The 16,040-nt window shown below is 36.3% G+C and overlaps 4 protein-coding genes and 1 non-coding gene across 5 annotated transcripts in view; 3 read left to right on the top strand and 2 right to left on the bottom strand.

Moving 5' to 3' along the window:
* Window positions 1-2,878, top strand: part of LOC107619034 (hevamine-A) — a 5,993-nt gene extending 3,115 nt beyond the window's left edge. Inside the window, exon 2 of the mRNA XM_016321243.2 lies at window positions 2,179-2,878. Coding sequence (XP_016176729.1) covers window positions 2,179-2,674 — 496 coding nt within the window. The 3' untranslated portion in view covers window positions 2,675-2,878. The remainder of the gene's footprint in view (window positions 1-2,178) is intronic.
* On the top strand, window positions 3,638-12,033 carry LOC107617814 (coiled-coil domain-containing protein SCD2). Its single transcript, XM_021112078.1, has 27 exons — window positions 3,638-4,389; window positions 4,503-4,720; window positions 4,917-4,992; window positions 5,083-5,124; window positions 5,197-5,259; window positions 5,683-5,732; window positions 5,818-5,845; window positions 5,966-6,040; window positions 6,147-6,257; window positions 6,340-6,474; window positions 6,643-6,690; window positions 6,804-7,021; window positions 7,218-7,293; window positions 7,384-7,425; window positions 7,498-7,560; window positions 7,984-8,033; window positions 8,119-8,146; window positions 8,267-8,341; window positions 8,448-8,558; window positions 8,641-8,701; window positions 9,345-9,461; window positions 9,621-9,742; window positions 9,936-10,005; window positions 10,340-10,381; window positions 10,468-10,508; window positions 10,845-10,971; window positions 11,635-12,033. Exons 1-27 carry the CDS (start codon window positions 4,033-4,035, stop codon window positions 11,745-11,747), a joined length of 2,559 nt encoding a protein of 852 aa, XP_020967737.1. The 5' UTR covers window positions 3,638-4,032; the 3' UTR covers window positions 11,748-12,033.
* LOC107617815 (delta(3,5)-Delta(2,4)-dienoyl-CoA isomerase, peroxisomal) lies at window positions 12,342-13,703 on the bottom strand. Its single transcript, XM_016319686.2, has 2 exons — window positions 12,983-13,703; window positions 12,342-12,769 (listed from the first exon to the last, which is right to left on the bottom strand). Exons 1-2 carry the CDS (start codon window positions 13,608-13,610, stop codon window positions 12,579-12,581), a joined length of 819 nt encoding a protein of 272 aa, XP_016175172.1. The 5' UTR covers window positions 13,611-13,703; the 3' UTR covers window positions 12,342-12,578.
* On the bottom strand, window positions 13,759-13,830 carry TRNAQ-UUG. The gene has a single exon. It is a non-coding gene; the product is annotated as a tRNA-Gln (tRNA).
* LOC107616277 (isoflavone 4'-O-methyltransferase-like) lies at window positions 14,105-15,572 on the top strand. The gene is made up of 3 exons (XM_016318253.1): window positions 14,105-14,130; window positions 14,619-14,901; window positions 14,994-15,572. Exons 1-3 carry the CDS (start codon window positions 14,105-14,107, stop codon window positions 15,294-15,296), a joined length of 612 nt encoding a protein of 203 aa, XP_016173739.1. The 3' UTR covers window positions 15,297-15,572.

Consider the following 16,040-nt stretch of genomic DNA (forward strand, 5'->3'; position numbering starts at 1 on the left):
CACTAAAAACATACGCTTAGAAAAATTTATACTTACATTTAATAGATAATATAATATATATATATATATTAAAATGTTGGTTTTACACGGTGTACAGTGAAAAAGTAACGTTAATTATATATAATTTATATTTATATATACTAAAATTTACACACATAAATAAATATAACTTGAACTCTGCTAGAGAGACAATGAAAAATTTTGACAATGTGTACAATGTACTGATTTATTAACCCATGGTGGATTAAAAAATAAAAAGCACTTTGTAATATATGACAAAAATAACCATCAAATTTCAAATTTCAAATTTTAACAATGTGAACCTCCGCAGCTCCAACAACACCGTGACCTCCCCCAGCAGCTCCAACAGCGCCATGAACCCCCTCCCCCAATTAAAATAACCATCCGATTACATGTAAAACTAATCATCCCTCAAAATGTTTAGTCTTTATGCTTCAACCAAATTCAATAAAATAATCATCTAAATGCTCATTAAAACAACCATTTGCATATCTACTATATTGAATATTCAAATTATTTTAATTGTACTTACGTAAATAATTATCCGCATTAGGCATAAAAATAACCATCCACTGACATCCGTATAAAAAAAAGACTTTCACTTTTGTACCTGATTGGTATCTTGTGGGAGTTATAAAGCACAATTGCCATTTGAAGGAATATAATCATCAATGGTTATTGATGATGGTGTAGCAAAATTTTCTTCACCCGTCGTGCTTGTGTGAGGAGAAGAGAGGGATTTCCTATTCTCGGATTTGCTACCACGGTGTGCCAACGGAGGTTCAGTGGTGACTGGTTGCGGCTGCGACGAGATCCAGGGGTGCAGCGTTGAATGGTTGCCGGTTGCGCCGCAACCTGACGTGGCCGTGGCGACAGGGGAGAAAGGAAGGGCCTGCCGAGAAATCCGATACGCCAACGGAAAGACCAGGTGAGGTTTTGGTTGGCCATAACCCCAGAACGGTCGGCCGGGGGTTGCTACGACGTCAATGTCAAGCATAGATGGATGGGAGGTTTTGATGAGACGTTGAATAACTGTAAACATTAAAACGTTTTTTTTTTGTGACTTAAATAAACTAAACAAAGAAAAAATACAAGAAAAATAAAGGAAATGCTTAAATAGAAAGACAACCTCGCTTAAGATTACTTTTAAACTCCTCCCAAGGAGAAGGAAGCTTCACATGATGAAGTTGTGACCTCATCGCCATCTTTGCCCTAGTGTCTGCCACTGTATTTGCATCTCTCATAATTAAACGAAAGTCCACACACCAATTTTAATGCCTGATATTCCTTATTTTGAGCACCAACGGATCAATAAACCCAAAACCATATTGGTGATTAGTAACAAGATTAAACGCTTCCACACAATCCATCTCACAAATAACATCTCGCTGACCCACATCCCAAACTAAGAGATATCCTATCGAAATAGCAAATATTTCCCCTGAAGAATACTATTACTTTCAATCATTTCCAAACATCCCCTTTGCCAACTCCCATTACAATCTCTAATAACGCAAGCAAAACCAACACTATCACTTGAACTAGGATAACTAACATCACAATTAATTTTGAAAGTACCAATGGATTGAAAATGCTAAAAACCATTTAGAATAAAGGGAAGGGACGTACGTTATAATTCAGAAATATTCTTAAGCTCCATTTCTGAAGCTAATGCCAGACAAATCACTTTTTTTGGAGGCCAAGTCTCATAAAGATTGAAGATGTCATTATTCCTTATTCGCCATATTCATCAAAGTCCCGAAAAGAACTTGAACGAATGCTCTGTGCTATGATAAAAGAACAAGTTCTTCAAATTTAGAAGATGACAAAAAATATCCAACCTATACCATACAAACTAAGTTTTTAGAGTACATATTAAAACATTTAATTGTTAATCCTAATTTTTTAAAATTTAAAATTTAAAATTAATAAAAAAGTTAATTATTAATTATTATTTAATTTTTTTATTTTACTTCTATTATACATATTGTATACTAAAATCATTATCTCTATACTTTCTCATATAAATTAACAAAATTTATTTATTCTAAATAATTTAGTATTTATACTAGTCAATTACCTACTAAAATTTGTTAAAATCTATTGACTCTCGAGATTTTCTGATACCAAAATATTTTGGATGTGTTACTTCTGTAGGTACTTTTACTTGTCGGCAGCACCAGAATGTTCCTTCACAGATCACTACCTTGATACCGCCATTAGAACTTGGCTTTTCGATTACATATTCGTTCAGTTCTACAACAACCCTCCATGCCAATATAGTAACGGCGACGCATCTTTGCTCTTATCTTCATGGAATACATGGACCTCCTATGTGAAGCTCAATAACACGGTGTTTATGGGGCTACCCGCTGCACCTGATGCAGCTCCCAGCGGTGGCTATATTTCACCGCAAGATCTGTGTACTAAGGTTCTTCCAAACATCAAGCACACTCCTAACTATGGTGGCGTCATGCTTTGGGATAGGTACCGCGATATTACTAACCACTACGGCAATCAAATCAAGGATTGTGTTGAAGTTGATGATAGTGTTAGGGTGTCCCAAACATTGATGGCAACGTTATCAAACACTGTATCTCAATGTGTACCTGCAGCTTTCAACCGCATCGTACCGAAACTAAGACCCTTTTAGAATGAATATCTGCTATGTAATGATGGAATAATAAGTGGTGGTGATGAATGATGATTACTTATGAGTTATGTGCAATCAATATCATCATCACCTTAGCTTCTTCAGGCTTTGATTCTTGTGATCAAAGTATGTTGATGCTGTTATGCATGTACTGGTTTTTGCTTTGAATTGAATAATAATAATAATATAAAGGTTTCATACGTAGACCTACTCTAATTTTAGTTAATTGCGTTATCTCTATCTCTAGTCAAAATTTATCATATTTAATTTGATTAAACAACATAATCTAGAAGTTTAGATATGAATTATTTGATAGTGATTGTATGGTCGGTGGGGTATACTCGCATTGATAGAGAACAAACTTCTGATTCACTTCTAATTTACGTGTTTCCACATATCTCAACAATTTTGTTAATCATGTGATAAAAAAAGGTTTCAGAAAACTTTTGAAATCATAAAATAAGCTTAAAGAAATACAAATTTAACAACTAGAAAGAATTAATTAACCTTTTTTTTTGGACCTGAATTAACTGTTAAATTATTATTTTTCAATAGGTTTTGGGCTTTTGGTTTGATAAAAAGTTTTTGTAAACTTCTTTCAACTTTCAAAAATGTTATAGTAGCTGGGAGTCTGGCCCAAACAAAAGAAGGATCTTGCCCAAACTAGAGTATCTACTATAGCCATGGTTGACAAGCCCAAAACCATTGCCATGAAAAAAGAACACACTTTCTTACAACGAGTGACACAAATTGCTTGATTTTGGCTGAGGCATGTGATTCAGTGGCAAAATTATTTGCCTCAAACCAAAGCCACACAAGTATCCTAGCAGTGGTTGGTGGCTAGGTTAGTGTGTGAGTGTGTTTATATGACCAAAAAAAAAAAATTGCTTGATTTTAATTAGTATAGTGTTGATTTTGGTTAGTAATTTAGTATAAGTATAACGTGTCCCTTCTAATTAATTTGCACACTTTACTAATTTAACTTCCCAAAAAGCCAAAAAATGGCGGTGAGAGTCTGAGAGAGAGTTGCTGCAAAAAACATTGAAGACTATAGTGTGTGCGGGACCCTTCTTTATAATGGGTTCCTCTTTCTCGTTGCAGTGTCCCGGTCGTAGTAGAGTCATGAGTTATGACCTCTTAACATTCAGCTGTACCATTCAAAAAAAGAAAAAAAGTTTGTCATATTTGATAAGTAAGGAACAGAGTGTGAAATGAGAATCGAGTAAAAAAGCAAAGCAGTGTAAAGTGTAAACCAAAGTAAAGACTAAAGAGGCTCACAGTCACTTGACTGGGAATATTTCTTTTCAGGAAGAGGAAGACGAAGAGGTTTCATTAGCATTTAGCATTAAGCATTTTTTATGGTGATGGAGCGTAAAGGAAGTGAGAGCCCGGTTTCTGTCAGGCAGTGGAGCAGTGAATCTAGCTCTCTTTCTTCACGTAATGGTGCTGCTGGCCATGCTCGCTCCTCCTCCCTAACTCTCACCGGAAACAATGGAATCTCAACCGTCAAGAGGAATCAAAATGTTGCCGCCAAAGCCGCCGCTCAGCGCCTCGCACAGGTCATGGCTTCCCAGACCGCCGACGACGATGATGACGACGACGACGACGATCTCGGATTTCGCTACGCTGCTCCTCCACCTCTCTCTCTATCCAGAAATGCCATCAAATCTACCAGCAACATCACCTCCCGCACTCGTAGATCTCCCTCTCCTGCGGTGGGTGCGGTGGGTTCTTTCCTTTTCTTCCTCGTTTAGTTGCTACTTGTTACTCTAACCGACTAACTAAATACTTTGGATTCTTTAATGCTGTGAATGCTGTGAATTATTAGTTACCTCAGAATCCTGTGGTTGTGGAAGAAGCACCAGCATCAGCGTCGTATCTTCGTCCGGCTCCGGCACTATCACCGGCACCGGCACCGGCACAATCACCTACCGTGAATAGACCACCGCTCAGCCTCAGGACTCCTACTCTGGCCGCAGCAGCTCCAGCTCCAGCTCCAGCTCCACTCGACCCTCTCATTCGCTCCAATAAGTCAAAGGATAAAAGGTAAATTTAACTAACTACCACTCTCACGCTCACTCTGGCTCATTCCTCTGCATTACAAATTGTTTATTTCTAGTTCTGATAAGACGCGAATGCTTCCTTAGTTGGATTTGGATATTTTAATATGAAAACTGCAATAGCAATTTTGAGCTCCTCTATCTGCATTATCATGTAACTCAGTTTAGCGGAATATTTACAGGTTTCCGTTTGACTCCGGCCTTGTTCAACCAAAAGATTCAGGAGGAAACCGTGATGCTTCTGCACTTCTTGATGAGGTTAGTTGCTTCTTGTACCACACCTTTGGTATGCATTTCCCATAAAGAGGATTTGTATGTTTCGAATTGAGGTGTCTTCTCTGTCTGCAGGTTGATATGCTCCAGGAAGAGAATGAAAGCATTCTTGACAAGGTATTTTAATATTATCTCTTTCTCCCTCGTGATGCTGATAGTACTAACCTTGGTTGAAACTGATACACACAGCTCAGAGTTGAGGAAGAGAGATGCAAGGAAGCAGAGGCCAGAGTTAGGGAGCTTGAGAAACAGGTACTTGCTTTATTTCTTTCTTGGTATATGATTGAGGTTTACTAAATGATTGTCTGCTTGTTCTCTGTTGACATGCTTAAATAGTTTCACCTATAAGTATAAATGATAAAACTTTTTTGCTTCTTCTATTTTACTTCTGAAATTTATTATATTTATGTTTACATGCCTATTGTGAAAAAGATGGTAGAAACTCACTCTAGATTGGTTGGTCACGTGTGAAGAGACTTGTAAAGAGTAGTTTGATGGGAGGGTAGCCTCGTAGTTTGAGGTAGAGGACACCATAACATTGTTTGATCATCATGTATCCAACTCCACTTAGTTGCAAAAGACTTGATTGTTCTTGTATGTGTGTTATGAGACAATTCAGATTTCTGCATTTGCGGTGTTTAATTAATTAATCTTTCTTTATGTTGGAGTCTGCAGGTAGCTTCTCTTGGAGAAGGTGTATCTTTGGAAGCTAAACTTTTGAGCAGGTTAGTGAATTATATCTTAACTCTTTCAAGTGGATTTTCTTTCACTTAATAGTATATATGACACACCTGCATTATGACATTGCAGAAAGGAAGCAGCATTGCGCCAAAGAGAGGTAATGTGGGAATAACTTGAAGTGTAGATGTGTGTATCATAAAAGAAGTATGTATACTTCACAGAGAATGGAGCTATTGTTCACCAAATAGTAGCATGTACCATCTCTTGTTGGATACAGGCTGCACTTAAAAATGCCAAAGACTCTAAGGATGGAATTGGTAAGGAAATCACATCTCTGAAGGCTGCAGTTGAGGTGCATATGCTTTCTTCCCCCCTTGATTATTGCCAGCATAAATAATTTTTTCTAAGAATTATTCCTCTCTTGTTGTTATATGTTGAAATGATTTCTTCTCCAATAGAATGCAAAAGTTGAAGTGGCAGCTGCTGTGAGCCAGTTAAATGGAGCTGAATCTGAAGTGAAAGCTCTTCGGTCAATGACACACAGAATGATATTAACTCAGAAAGAAATGGTATGTAATTCCCCAGTTGCAGGAGTCCGTTGGGATATGCTAGTTATTTGGGGAACTTACTGATAAATTGTTGTCTTTTCAGGAGGAAGTTGTTCTTAAGAGGTGTTGGCTTGCTCGGTATTGGGGTTTAGCTGCAAAATATGGTAAGCTGCTGTTTGGTTTAGCTTTATTTTTAATTTATTTTCTTCTGGGGATGTGGGATTATGGCATCCATTCCTGACATGACCTAGAAGCCATTTTAATATCAATTGTTCAATATGTTAATCAATTTGGAACGAACTTGAATGAACTCTTGAAGATTTTTATCATCGTTTTCAATTGTATTCACTGTTTGTGAATTTTTTAGATCTTAATGTTGTGACTGTTAACAAGTTTCAAGCTATGATACTGTGGCAACATCACCTCCCGCACTCGTAGATCTCCCTCTCCTGCGGTGGGTTCTTCTTTCCTTTTCCTTTTCTTCCTCGTTTAGTTGCTACTTGTTACTCTAACCGACTAACTAAATACTTTGGATTCTTTAATGCTGTGAATTGCTATATTAATTAGTTACCTCAGAATCCTGTGGTTGTGGAAGAAGCACCAGCATCAGCGTCGTATCTTCGTCCGGCTCCGGCACTATCACCGGCACCGGCACCGGCACAATCACCTACCGTGAATAGACCACCGCTCAGCCTCAGGACTCCTACTCTGGCCGCAGCAGCTCCAGCTCCAGCTCCAGCTCCACTCGACCCTCTCATTCGCTCCAATAAGTCAAAGGATAAAAGGTAAATTTAACTAACTACCACTCTCACGCTCACTCTGGCTCATTCCTCTGCATTACAAATTGTTTATTTCTAGTTCTGATAAGACGCGAATGCTTCCTTAGTTGGATTTGGATATTTTAATATGAAAACTGCAATAGCAATTTTGAGCTCCTCTATCTGCATTATCATGTAACTCAGTTTAGCGGAATATTTACAGGTTTCCGTTTGACTCCGGCCTTGTTCAACCAAAAGATTCAGGAGGAAACCGTGATGCTTCTGCACTTCTTGATGAGGTTAGTTGCTTCTTGTACCACACCTTTGGTATGCATTTCCCATAAAGAGGATTTGTATGTTTCGAATTGAGGTGTCTTCTCTGTCTGCAGGTTGATATGCTCCAGGAAGAGAATGAAAGCATTCTTGACAAGGTATTTTAATATTATCTCTTTCTCCCTCGTGATGCTGATAGTACTAACCTTGGTTGAAACTGATACACACAGCTCAGAGTTGAGGAAGAGAGATGCAAGGAAGCAGAGGCCAGAGTTAGGGAGCTTGAGAAACAGGTACTTGCTTTATTTCTTTCTTGGTATATGATTGAGGTTTACTAAATGATTGTCTGCTTGTTCTCTGTTGACATGCTTAAATAGTTTCACCTATAAGTATAAATGATAAAACTTTTTTGCTTCTTCTATTTTACTTCTGAAATTTATTATATTTATGTTTACATGCCTATTGTGAAAAAGATGGTAGAAACTCACTCTAGATTGGTTGGTCACGTGTGAAGAGACTTGTAAAGAGTAGTTTGATGGGAGGGTAGCCTCGTAGTTTGAGGTAGAGGACACCATAACATTGTTTGATCATCATGTATCCAACTCCACTTAGTTGCAAAAGACTTGATTGTTCTTGTATGTGTGTTATGAGACAATTCAGATTTCTGCATTTGCGGTGTTTAATTAATTAATCTTTCTTTATGTTGGAGTCTGCAGGTAGCTTCTCTTGGAGAAGGTGTATCTTTGGAAGCTAAACTTTTGAGCAGGTTAGTGAATTATATCTTAACTCTTTCAAGTGGATTTTCTTTCACTTAATAGTATATATGACACACCTGCATTATGACATTGCAGAAAGGAAGCAGCATTGCGCCAAAGAGAGGTAATGTGGGAATAACTTGAAGTGTAGATGTGTGTATCATAAAAGAAGTATGTATACTTCACAGAGAATGGAGCTATTGTTCACCAAATAGTAGCATGTACCATCTCTTGTTGGATACAGGCTGCACTTAAAAATGCCAAAGACTCTAAGGATGGAATTGGTAAGGAAATCACATCTCTGAAGGCTGCAGTTGAGGTGCATATGCTTTCTTCCCCCCTTGATTATTGCCAGCATAAATAATTTTTTCTAAGAATTATTCCTCTCTTGTTGTTATATGTTGAAATGATTTCTTCTCCAATAGAATGCAAAAGTTGAAGTGGCAGCTGCTGTGAGCCAGTTAAATGGAGCTGAATCTGAAGTGAAAGCTCTTCGGTCAATGACACACAGAATGATATTAACTCAGAAAGAAATGGTATGTAATTCCCCAGTTGCAGGAGTCCGTTGGGATATGCTAGTTATTTGGGGAACTTACTGATAAATTGTTGTCTTTTCAGGAGGAAGTTGTTCTTAAGAGGTGTTGGCTTGCTCGGTATTGGGGTTTAGCTGCAAAATATGGTAAGCTGCTGTTTGGTTTAGCTTTATTTTTAATTTATTTTCTTCTGGGGATGTGGGATTATGGCATCCATTCCTGACATGACCTAGAAGCCATTTTAATATCAATTGTTCAATATGTTAATCAATTTGGAACGAACTTGAATGAACTCTTGAAGATTTTTATCATCGTTTTCAATTGTATTCACTGTTTGTGAATTTTTTAGATCTTAATGTTGTGACTGTTAACAAGTTTCAAGCTATGATACTGTGGCAAAATCTAATCTATGTTGACTTCACCGACTGAATACAAGGCTTAGCTGTTGTTATTGTTGTTTATGCATGCATCTTAATAACTTCGTTGTTTATGTTGTGCTTTATTGTAAATAGTTTCATACTCAAATTTCATGTCCAGTAAAATGGTAGGGTTGGGCAAGGAACTTAACAACAAACATAAAACTTAATGAATCATCAGGACATTGATAAAGAATACGGTAGTGTTAGTATTTTAATTGTCAGTATTTTAATCTTTGGTCATAGTATACGTGTTAGCATACACAATGTTTTGGGTGTTTATCTATTATTCTAGCATGAATATGAATTAGCTGATTTTAATAAGTCATTACTGCTAAATTTTATTTTGTGTAACATTTGCTATGGATTATAGGCATTTGTGCAGATGTTGCAGTTTCAAAGTATGAACTTTGGTCATCATTAGCCCCTCTTCCTTTTGAGGTTGTCCTTTCTGCAGGACAAAAAGCTAAGGAGGAATGCTGGGAAAAAGGCATGAAATAAAGACTTCTTACTCTTCATTTCATACTAATTTGTCAGCATTATAGGACAAATATGTGCTCATGTTATTTCTTCTTTAGTAATAATTTTTACTGTTCTGTTTCATGAACCCTTAGTTTTTCCAGATATAATTATAATCAGTTTTAAGCAGGTGATGAAGCCCCAGATAAGAGGAGCAAACTTGTTCCAGACTTGAATGATCTTACTGGAGAAGGAAATATCGAGAATATGCTTTCAGTTGAAATGGGACTGAAGGAGCTTGCATCTTTAAAGGTTTCTTTGAATGCATTGGTTTTCTTGTTTTCCTAACATTCCTCTACCGCACATTTTTATAATTAAACCATTTAAAATTTTCATGTTTTTGTTTAGAAGGCATTGTATTTGTTGCTTTGAATTCCCAATCAATAGTTGTCGTGCATAACCTGTCAAATCATTTTTCCTTTCTCATTTTGGTTGCTTACTTAAGGTTGAGGATGCTATTGTGCAAGTATTAGCCCAACAACGTCGTCCAAGTTCTGCTCGACAATCTGTCTCAGGTATGCATTCCCGCATTCATCACTATTCTAGTTAGTTTCTATTCTTAGTTTGAGTGACTGTCTACGGTCTACCTATAGACAAGGGTGAGTACCCCATTCCATGGCCAGGGTATGGCAAAAGTGAGCAGCCTTACAAGCGAAGTGCTTCTGTCCTTATCTGTTAAACCAGTACACGCATATTTCGACTTTATAGTTATAGGACAACAGGGGAAGTATATGACCTTGAAAGCACATTTGACTTCTATCTATTGGCCTTTTTCTATACGCAATAAAATGTGCTTGCCATTTTAACTAATAAATAAATTATAACATTCACACCCTTTTGACATTATAGATATTAAATCACCAGGGGACCCGAAGTTCATGGAAGCCTTTGGTAAGTTTCTCCCACCTACTATTTGCTGAATAAATATGTCTCTTGCAAATAATAAGGCTATTCTAAATGTCATTGTCTTTATGTAGAATTAAGTCCAGAGGAGTCTGAGGATGTTCTTTTCAAGGAGGTACAGATCTCCCCTTTTCCGAGTAAACAAATGGGGTTTAGCTCTCCCTTAATTCGTGATTTTTTATCTTTGATTGTTTGTGTTTTCTATAAGTTATTCTCTTCTGCATTATAGATAAACGGTTCTTTTAGTTTGATTTACATGTACAATTTTTAAATCATTAACAACACCTATTAATCTCTCAACCCTTTTCATTTTATCGATTGGTGGATTATAACCAGTAGGGATTGATGACCAATAGTTTATGTTTATTCTCACTATTCTCTATGCCAAACAAGAAATATAATTTGCAGTACTGAAACATGCCGTCTAAATTAAACTGTTCTATATGGACAGGCTTGGCTTACATATTTTTGGAGAAGAGCAAAGGCTCATGGTATAGAGGAGGACATTGCCAAAGAACGTCTTCAGTTTTGGATTGGTCGAAGTGTGCATTCTCCTACCTCGCATGATGCTGTTGACGGTAGTGATGACACATTTATTTTAATTAGTTACTTTGTACACAATTATATAGATGTATCAATTCGTGCCATCTTAGGTGGTTTGTAAGTAGAATGATCAGTTGTTTCACCATTAATCTTCCCCCATTTTAATGAATTCTTTTTTTATAGGAAAAAAAGGGGGAAAATTCACTATCAATTATCCGAGTGAATTTTTGCTAATGTTCCACTTTAATCATACAAGACAAAGCTGCATAACACCTCATTATGTGCATGGAGTAGCCTGAGTCTAGACTAGGGAAACGACAATGAAGGGGAGAGTCGTAGTGAATCATGGACACTTGTATTACTGGGCTTGTAGTAGCCACTATTTTTCTCCCCGGGTCAGGTGTAGTAGCCACTTGTATAAGACAAAGGATTGCACTTTTTTCCATCTACCATCCAGGCATCTACCATATAAATAGTTGCTCCTTCTCCCTGATTTCTGTTTTCTGTTTTCTGTACCCATTCACCCCGGTGGTGCTAAATTAGTTCACATCTGAATTCAACTATGCTGGCATATGCACTTAATAGGTTATGCTTTATTTTTCGTCCCCATTTTGCACTCCATACTTCATAGGAATGAATTCTTGTTATTATACTTGAGAGTATTTCCAATTTGTCATTCGTTTATTTTCAAATTTCAGTTGACCAAGGACTTTTGGAGCTCAGGAAACTGGGGATTGAACATCGACTCTGGGAAGCATCCAGGAAAGAAGTTGATCACGAATATACTATTGCACCAACATTAACGACTTGACCTGAAATTAATGTTTAGTTAATTTCCTTTCATAGGTTTTTGACGTATTATATACACGAATGTTGGATTTAATCTTCCACTTACAAATTTGCCTCACACAATGGTGTTCAAGCGAGTTTATCCCACGTCTAGCATTAAGCTTTTTAACTACTTTTATAACACTTTTCAACAAAATTTAGGATCTTATGACACTCTAGTGCATTTCATTTACCCCTGTTTGGATGAGGCAAATAATATTGATAGCCCGTCAGCACAATGAGATAACATGCAATAATATTTTCAACCAAAACTGTCCCCAATATGATGTTTAGGAAAGTTTTGGTTTTACATGACTTTGAGCGATTGTAGAAGCTCAGCATGAAATTTGTGTTGGTTAAGTTTGAGACAGCAACAAGTCCTGGGTATGGACGAACTTCAATGATGGAAATATGGTCCTCTTGCATGCACCTTAATGGAGCATTGCTACAATTTCATGGAACAGCAACCATTTCTCATATTCAAGGGGTTCCTGCTTCTCATTTGTTATTGATACTAACTATTGCGGGAGAAGACCACGATGAAATCTCTAATGAAGAAGGTCTACAAATACTTCAATAAGAGAATGTATGTCATCTATTTATTTTTTGAACTGTATGTTCGTGATTTGAAGGATAATGATCATAAAGGAAGTGTTAACTCAGCTTCTACTATATCTTAAACGTGCAACAATAATTTGCATGTTTAAAAAATATATTTCTTTGGCACTTCCATATATGAAAATAGATTATAGATCTTTATCCTAAATATCTAGTGACAAACGAAATGCATGTCACTCCCTCCAACAATTTTAAGTCACAGCTTCGAGAAAACTGGCTTTCGTTTCTGCAGTTGTGCTGCTACTGCTTCAGTTAAATCACTTGACAACAATCTGGCAGAATTCATGGTTGCAACAAAGTCCAATCCCTGATCCACAGTTAAGTCCCTACTTTTAAGCAGCACTGTTTTTGTCCCCATGATTGCAAGGGGAGACTTGGCAGCAATTTCTGTCAAGTATCAAAATCACCAACTATATCAGGAAACTTACCATGTCATGAATGAAATATGAAGTGATGCCAATAACAATTTAGATGAACCACTTCACTCGAGTAGTGTAGTGTAGCAGACTATAGACTCTTAAGTATTAATTCTATAGTGTATAAATCAATTCCATAATAAGGTCATCCAATTAGACTAAAATCGATAAGATGAACACTGACCCTGAGCAAGAACCGAGACAGCTTGATCGAGGTCATCTTTGGAAGGGAAAGCGCGAGAAACGAGGCCCAACTGCTTAGCCTCGGAACCGGAAAACCGGCGAGCTGTCAAGGCCAACTCCATGGCGTTACCGTAGCCAACAATTAATGGCAGTCTCTGAAGAGTGCCGAGATCAGCAGCCAGGGCCAAATCAACCTCCTTCACCGAAAAGAACGCGTCCTCCGTGCAATACCTTAAGTCACAGGCTGTCACGATGTCAATTGCACCCCCGATGCAAGCGCCATGGATACTAGCAATCACTGGCTTTCGGCACCGCTCCAACGCCGTGACGGAATCTTGCATCGCCAGGATCTGCCGACGGAGACTCTCCCCGGCATCGTGGTAGGACTGCGTGATAGATTTCAACTGGGAAATGTCGATGCCGGAGCAGAAGTGATCACCTGCGCCGGATAACACGATGACGTTGACGTCACGGTTGTGGTCCAGGGCATACAGGGCTTTGGGGAACTCAGTGAAGAAATCATACGTCAGAGCGTTGCGTTGTCTCGGACGATTCAAGTAAAGGTGGAACACCCCTGATTTGGGGTTCTTCTCTACTACCTCTAGGGTTTTGTATTTCTCCTCCGCCATTGATTTCCCTAATTTTCTTCTTCCACTTCCCGATAAGGCAGGCACATTTCTTAGTTTCTATTTACTTCACTTTCATAAAGATAAAATTTTTCTTGTCCAAATTTAAGATTTTAAAAAAGAATTTAGCTAACATAAACAAAAAAATAATAGGTCCTACCGGGAGTCGAACCCAGGTCGCTGGATTCAAAGTCCAGAGTGCTAACCACTACACCATAGAACCAATTATATTTATTTATCCAGAAAAGATTTAGTGATACTCTTTTGTATGCCTTATATACTAGCAAATAAAAAACAAAAACGAGTAATTTGTATAGTAAAATGATTATAAATTATCCTATTAATTCTAAATTAAAAAGACTTGGGAATTTTTTTATTTTGTTATGTTTTCAAAAATTAAATATACATATAAATTTTTATCCATTTAAAAATTAGAAGGATTAATTAAAACTTTTAATTATTACTAATTTTTTTATCTTTCAATAGATTAAAAGGATATGTATTCACCACCTTTTCTTTGTGAGTTAGAGACTTTCAATGAGTTGAGAGGAAGCTAAGGCACATATCATTACCCTTATTATGTGCTAATATAATATTTATTTTATGTGTTAAATACGTATATAATTTAATTTAGGTGTTTGTTATGGTACGATGATAAATTCATACGTACCGATATGTTTAAAATATGGATAAATAATAACAATTCACGTGGAATTTATTTTCCACATCAACATTTAATTTTTGTTTTTTAAATATATATTATATCACCACTTTTACTAATACATCCCTTTAATTAAATAAAAATAAAAAAAATATTTTTTATTTAATTTTATAAAAAGTCTTAAACATCCTTCTTTTATTTGATTAAACAAAAATATCCTTTTAAATTAATGAAATTTTAGAATTCAATTAATCCTAATTTTATAGTTTCAAATAATTTAAACAACAAAACAAAAACATATTAAAAAAAAAATCAATCATTCTTCATCTTCTCCAATTACTCCTCTGAAGCAAAGAAGTGAAAATCCCAAACCAAAATCCTAGGTTATTCGCCGCTGATTCATACATGTTCAAGATTGCGCTCAAGGAGTGCAGGCACGTGTTTGAGAATCTCGGCTCCATTGTTGATGTTGGTGGTGTCTCCAAGCTTATTCATCAAGAGTTTCCGCAGTGGAAGTGCACCGTTTTCGACCAGCCGGAGGTTGTTGGTAACCTCAAAGGAGATGGGAATTTGAACTTTGTTGCCGGTGACATGTTCAAATCGATCCCTTCTGCTGATGCAGTCTTACTCAAGGTATCTTGATTCTGTCGCCATTAATTGGTAACTAGCTAATTAATTGATGATGTAGTCTGATCTAATGGTTTTTGATTTGGTTTGGTTTTCAGTGGATTTTACATGACTGGAATGATGAGCAGGCCTTGAAGATATTGAAGAACAGCAAGGAAGCTATTTCGGAAAGAGGGAAAGAAGGGAAGGTGATAATCATAGACATATCCATCGATGAAACCAGCGATGATAAGGAATTGATTGAGCTGAAACTGGATTATGATTTGGTGATGTTGGCAATGTTCAATGGAAAAGAAAGAGAGAAGAAGGAATGGGACAAGCTCATCCATGAAGCAGGCTACAGTAGATACACCATTACCCCAATTTGTGGCTTCAAATCTCTTATTGAAGTTTACCCTTGATTTTATTTCAAAGTGTTTTGTTATGATGTCTAAAAATTATTGTCTAATTATTAAAAAAATCAAATAATTAATTTTAAATTAATTATTATAAAAAGCAAATTAGACACCAAATAAAAATACCATAAAATTAGCCTTATTTTGATATGAGTAATCTGTTTGTAATAATCAACTCTATATCTTATGCTACTTATGTTTCAACAAAGGATTAGTTGAGATTCAACGCATCATGAAGTGTTATTTAATTTTTAACTTCTTAATGATATTGCAAGTTAATTATATTTCTTGAGCCTCCCAAATTATGTGGGAATTCAAGCATGAAGCTGTTGCAAAATGGCTAACCAATAAGATTTAATAATATACCTTAATCGTTACAAAAAGTATAGAATACTAACCAGTCATTAGAAAGGCAATTTTATTAGACACATCATAAAGATACTTTTATGGTTAGTGGTTAAATTTATCTTGCAACTACCTTAATTTGATAATAGTTTAATTTTATTTTTTATATAAAAAAGTATAGGTAAACAATAAAAATATTAAACAATGTGAACAATAGATATATCGGATGTTTATTTCATTAGGTGTACGGATGGTTATTCTAATATTAAGATTTAAGTGGATAATTTGAGAGTGTAGTGTGTTTTTAGCCAATTTTAGAGCCTATTATTTACATTGTTTACAAAAGTTATTGTCAACTTAACAAAATCCTTTTTATAATGATTAAAATTTTACATTAAATTATAT

The sequence above is a fragment of the Arachis ipaensis genome, chromosome B09, assembly GCF_000816755.2.
Source record: "Arachis ipaensis cultivar K30076 chromosome B09, Araip1.1, whole genome shotgun sequence".
In the NCBI taxonomy this organism is placed as follows: domain Eukaryota; kingdom Viridiplantae; phylum Streptophyta; class Magnoliopsida; order Fabales; family Fabaceae; genus Arachis; species Arachis ipaensis.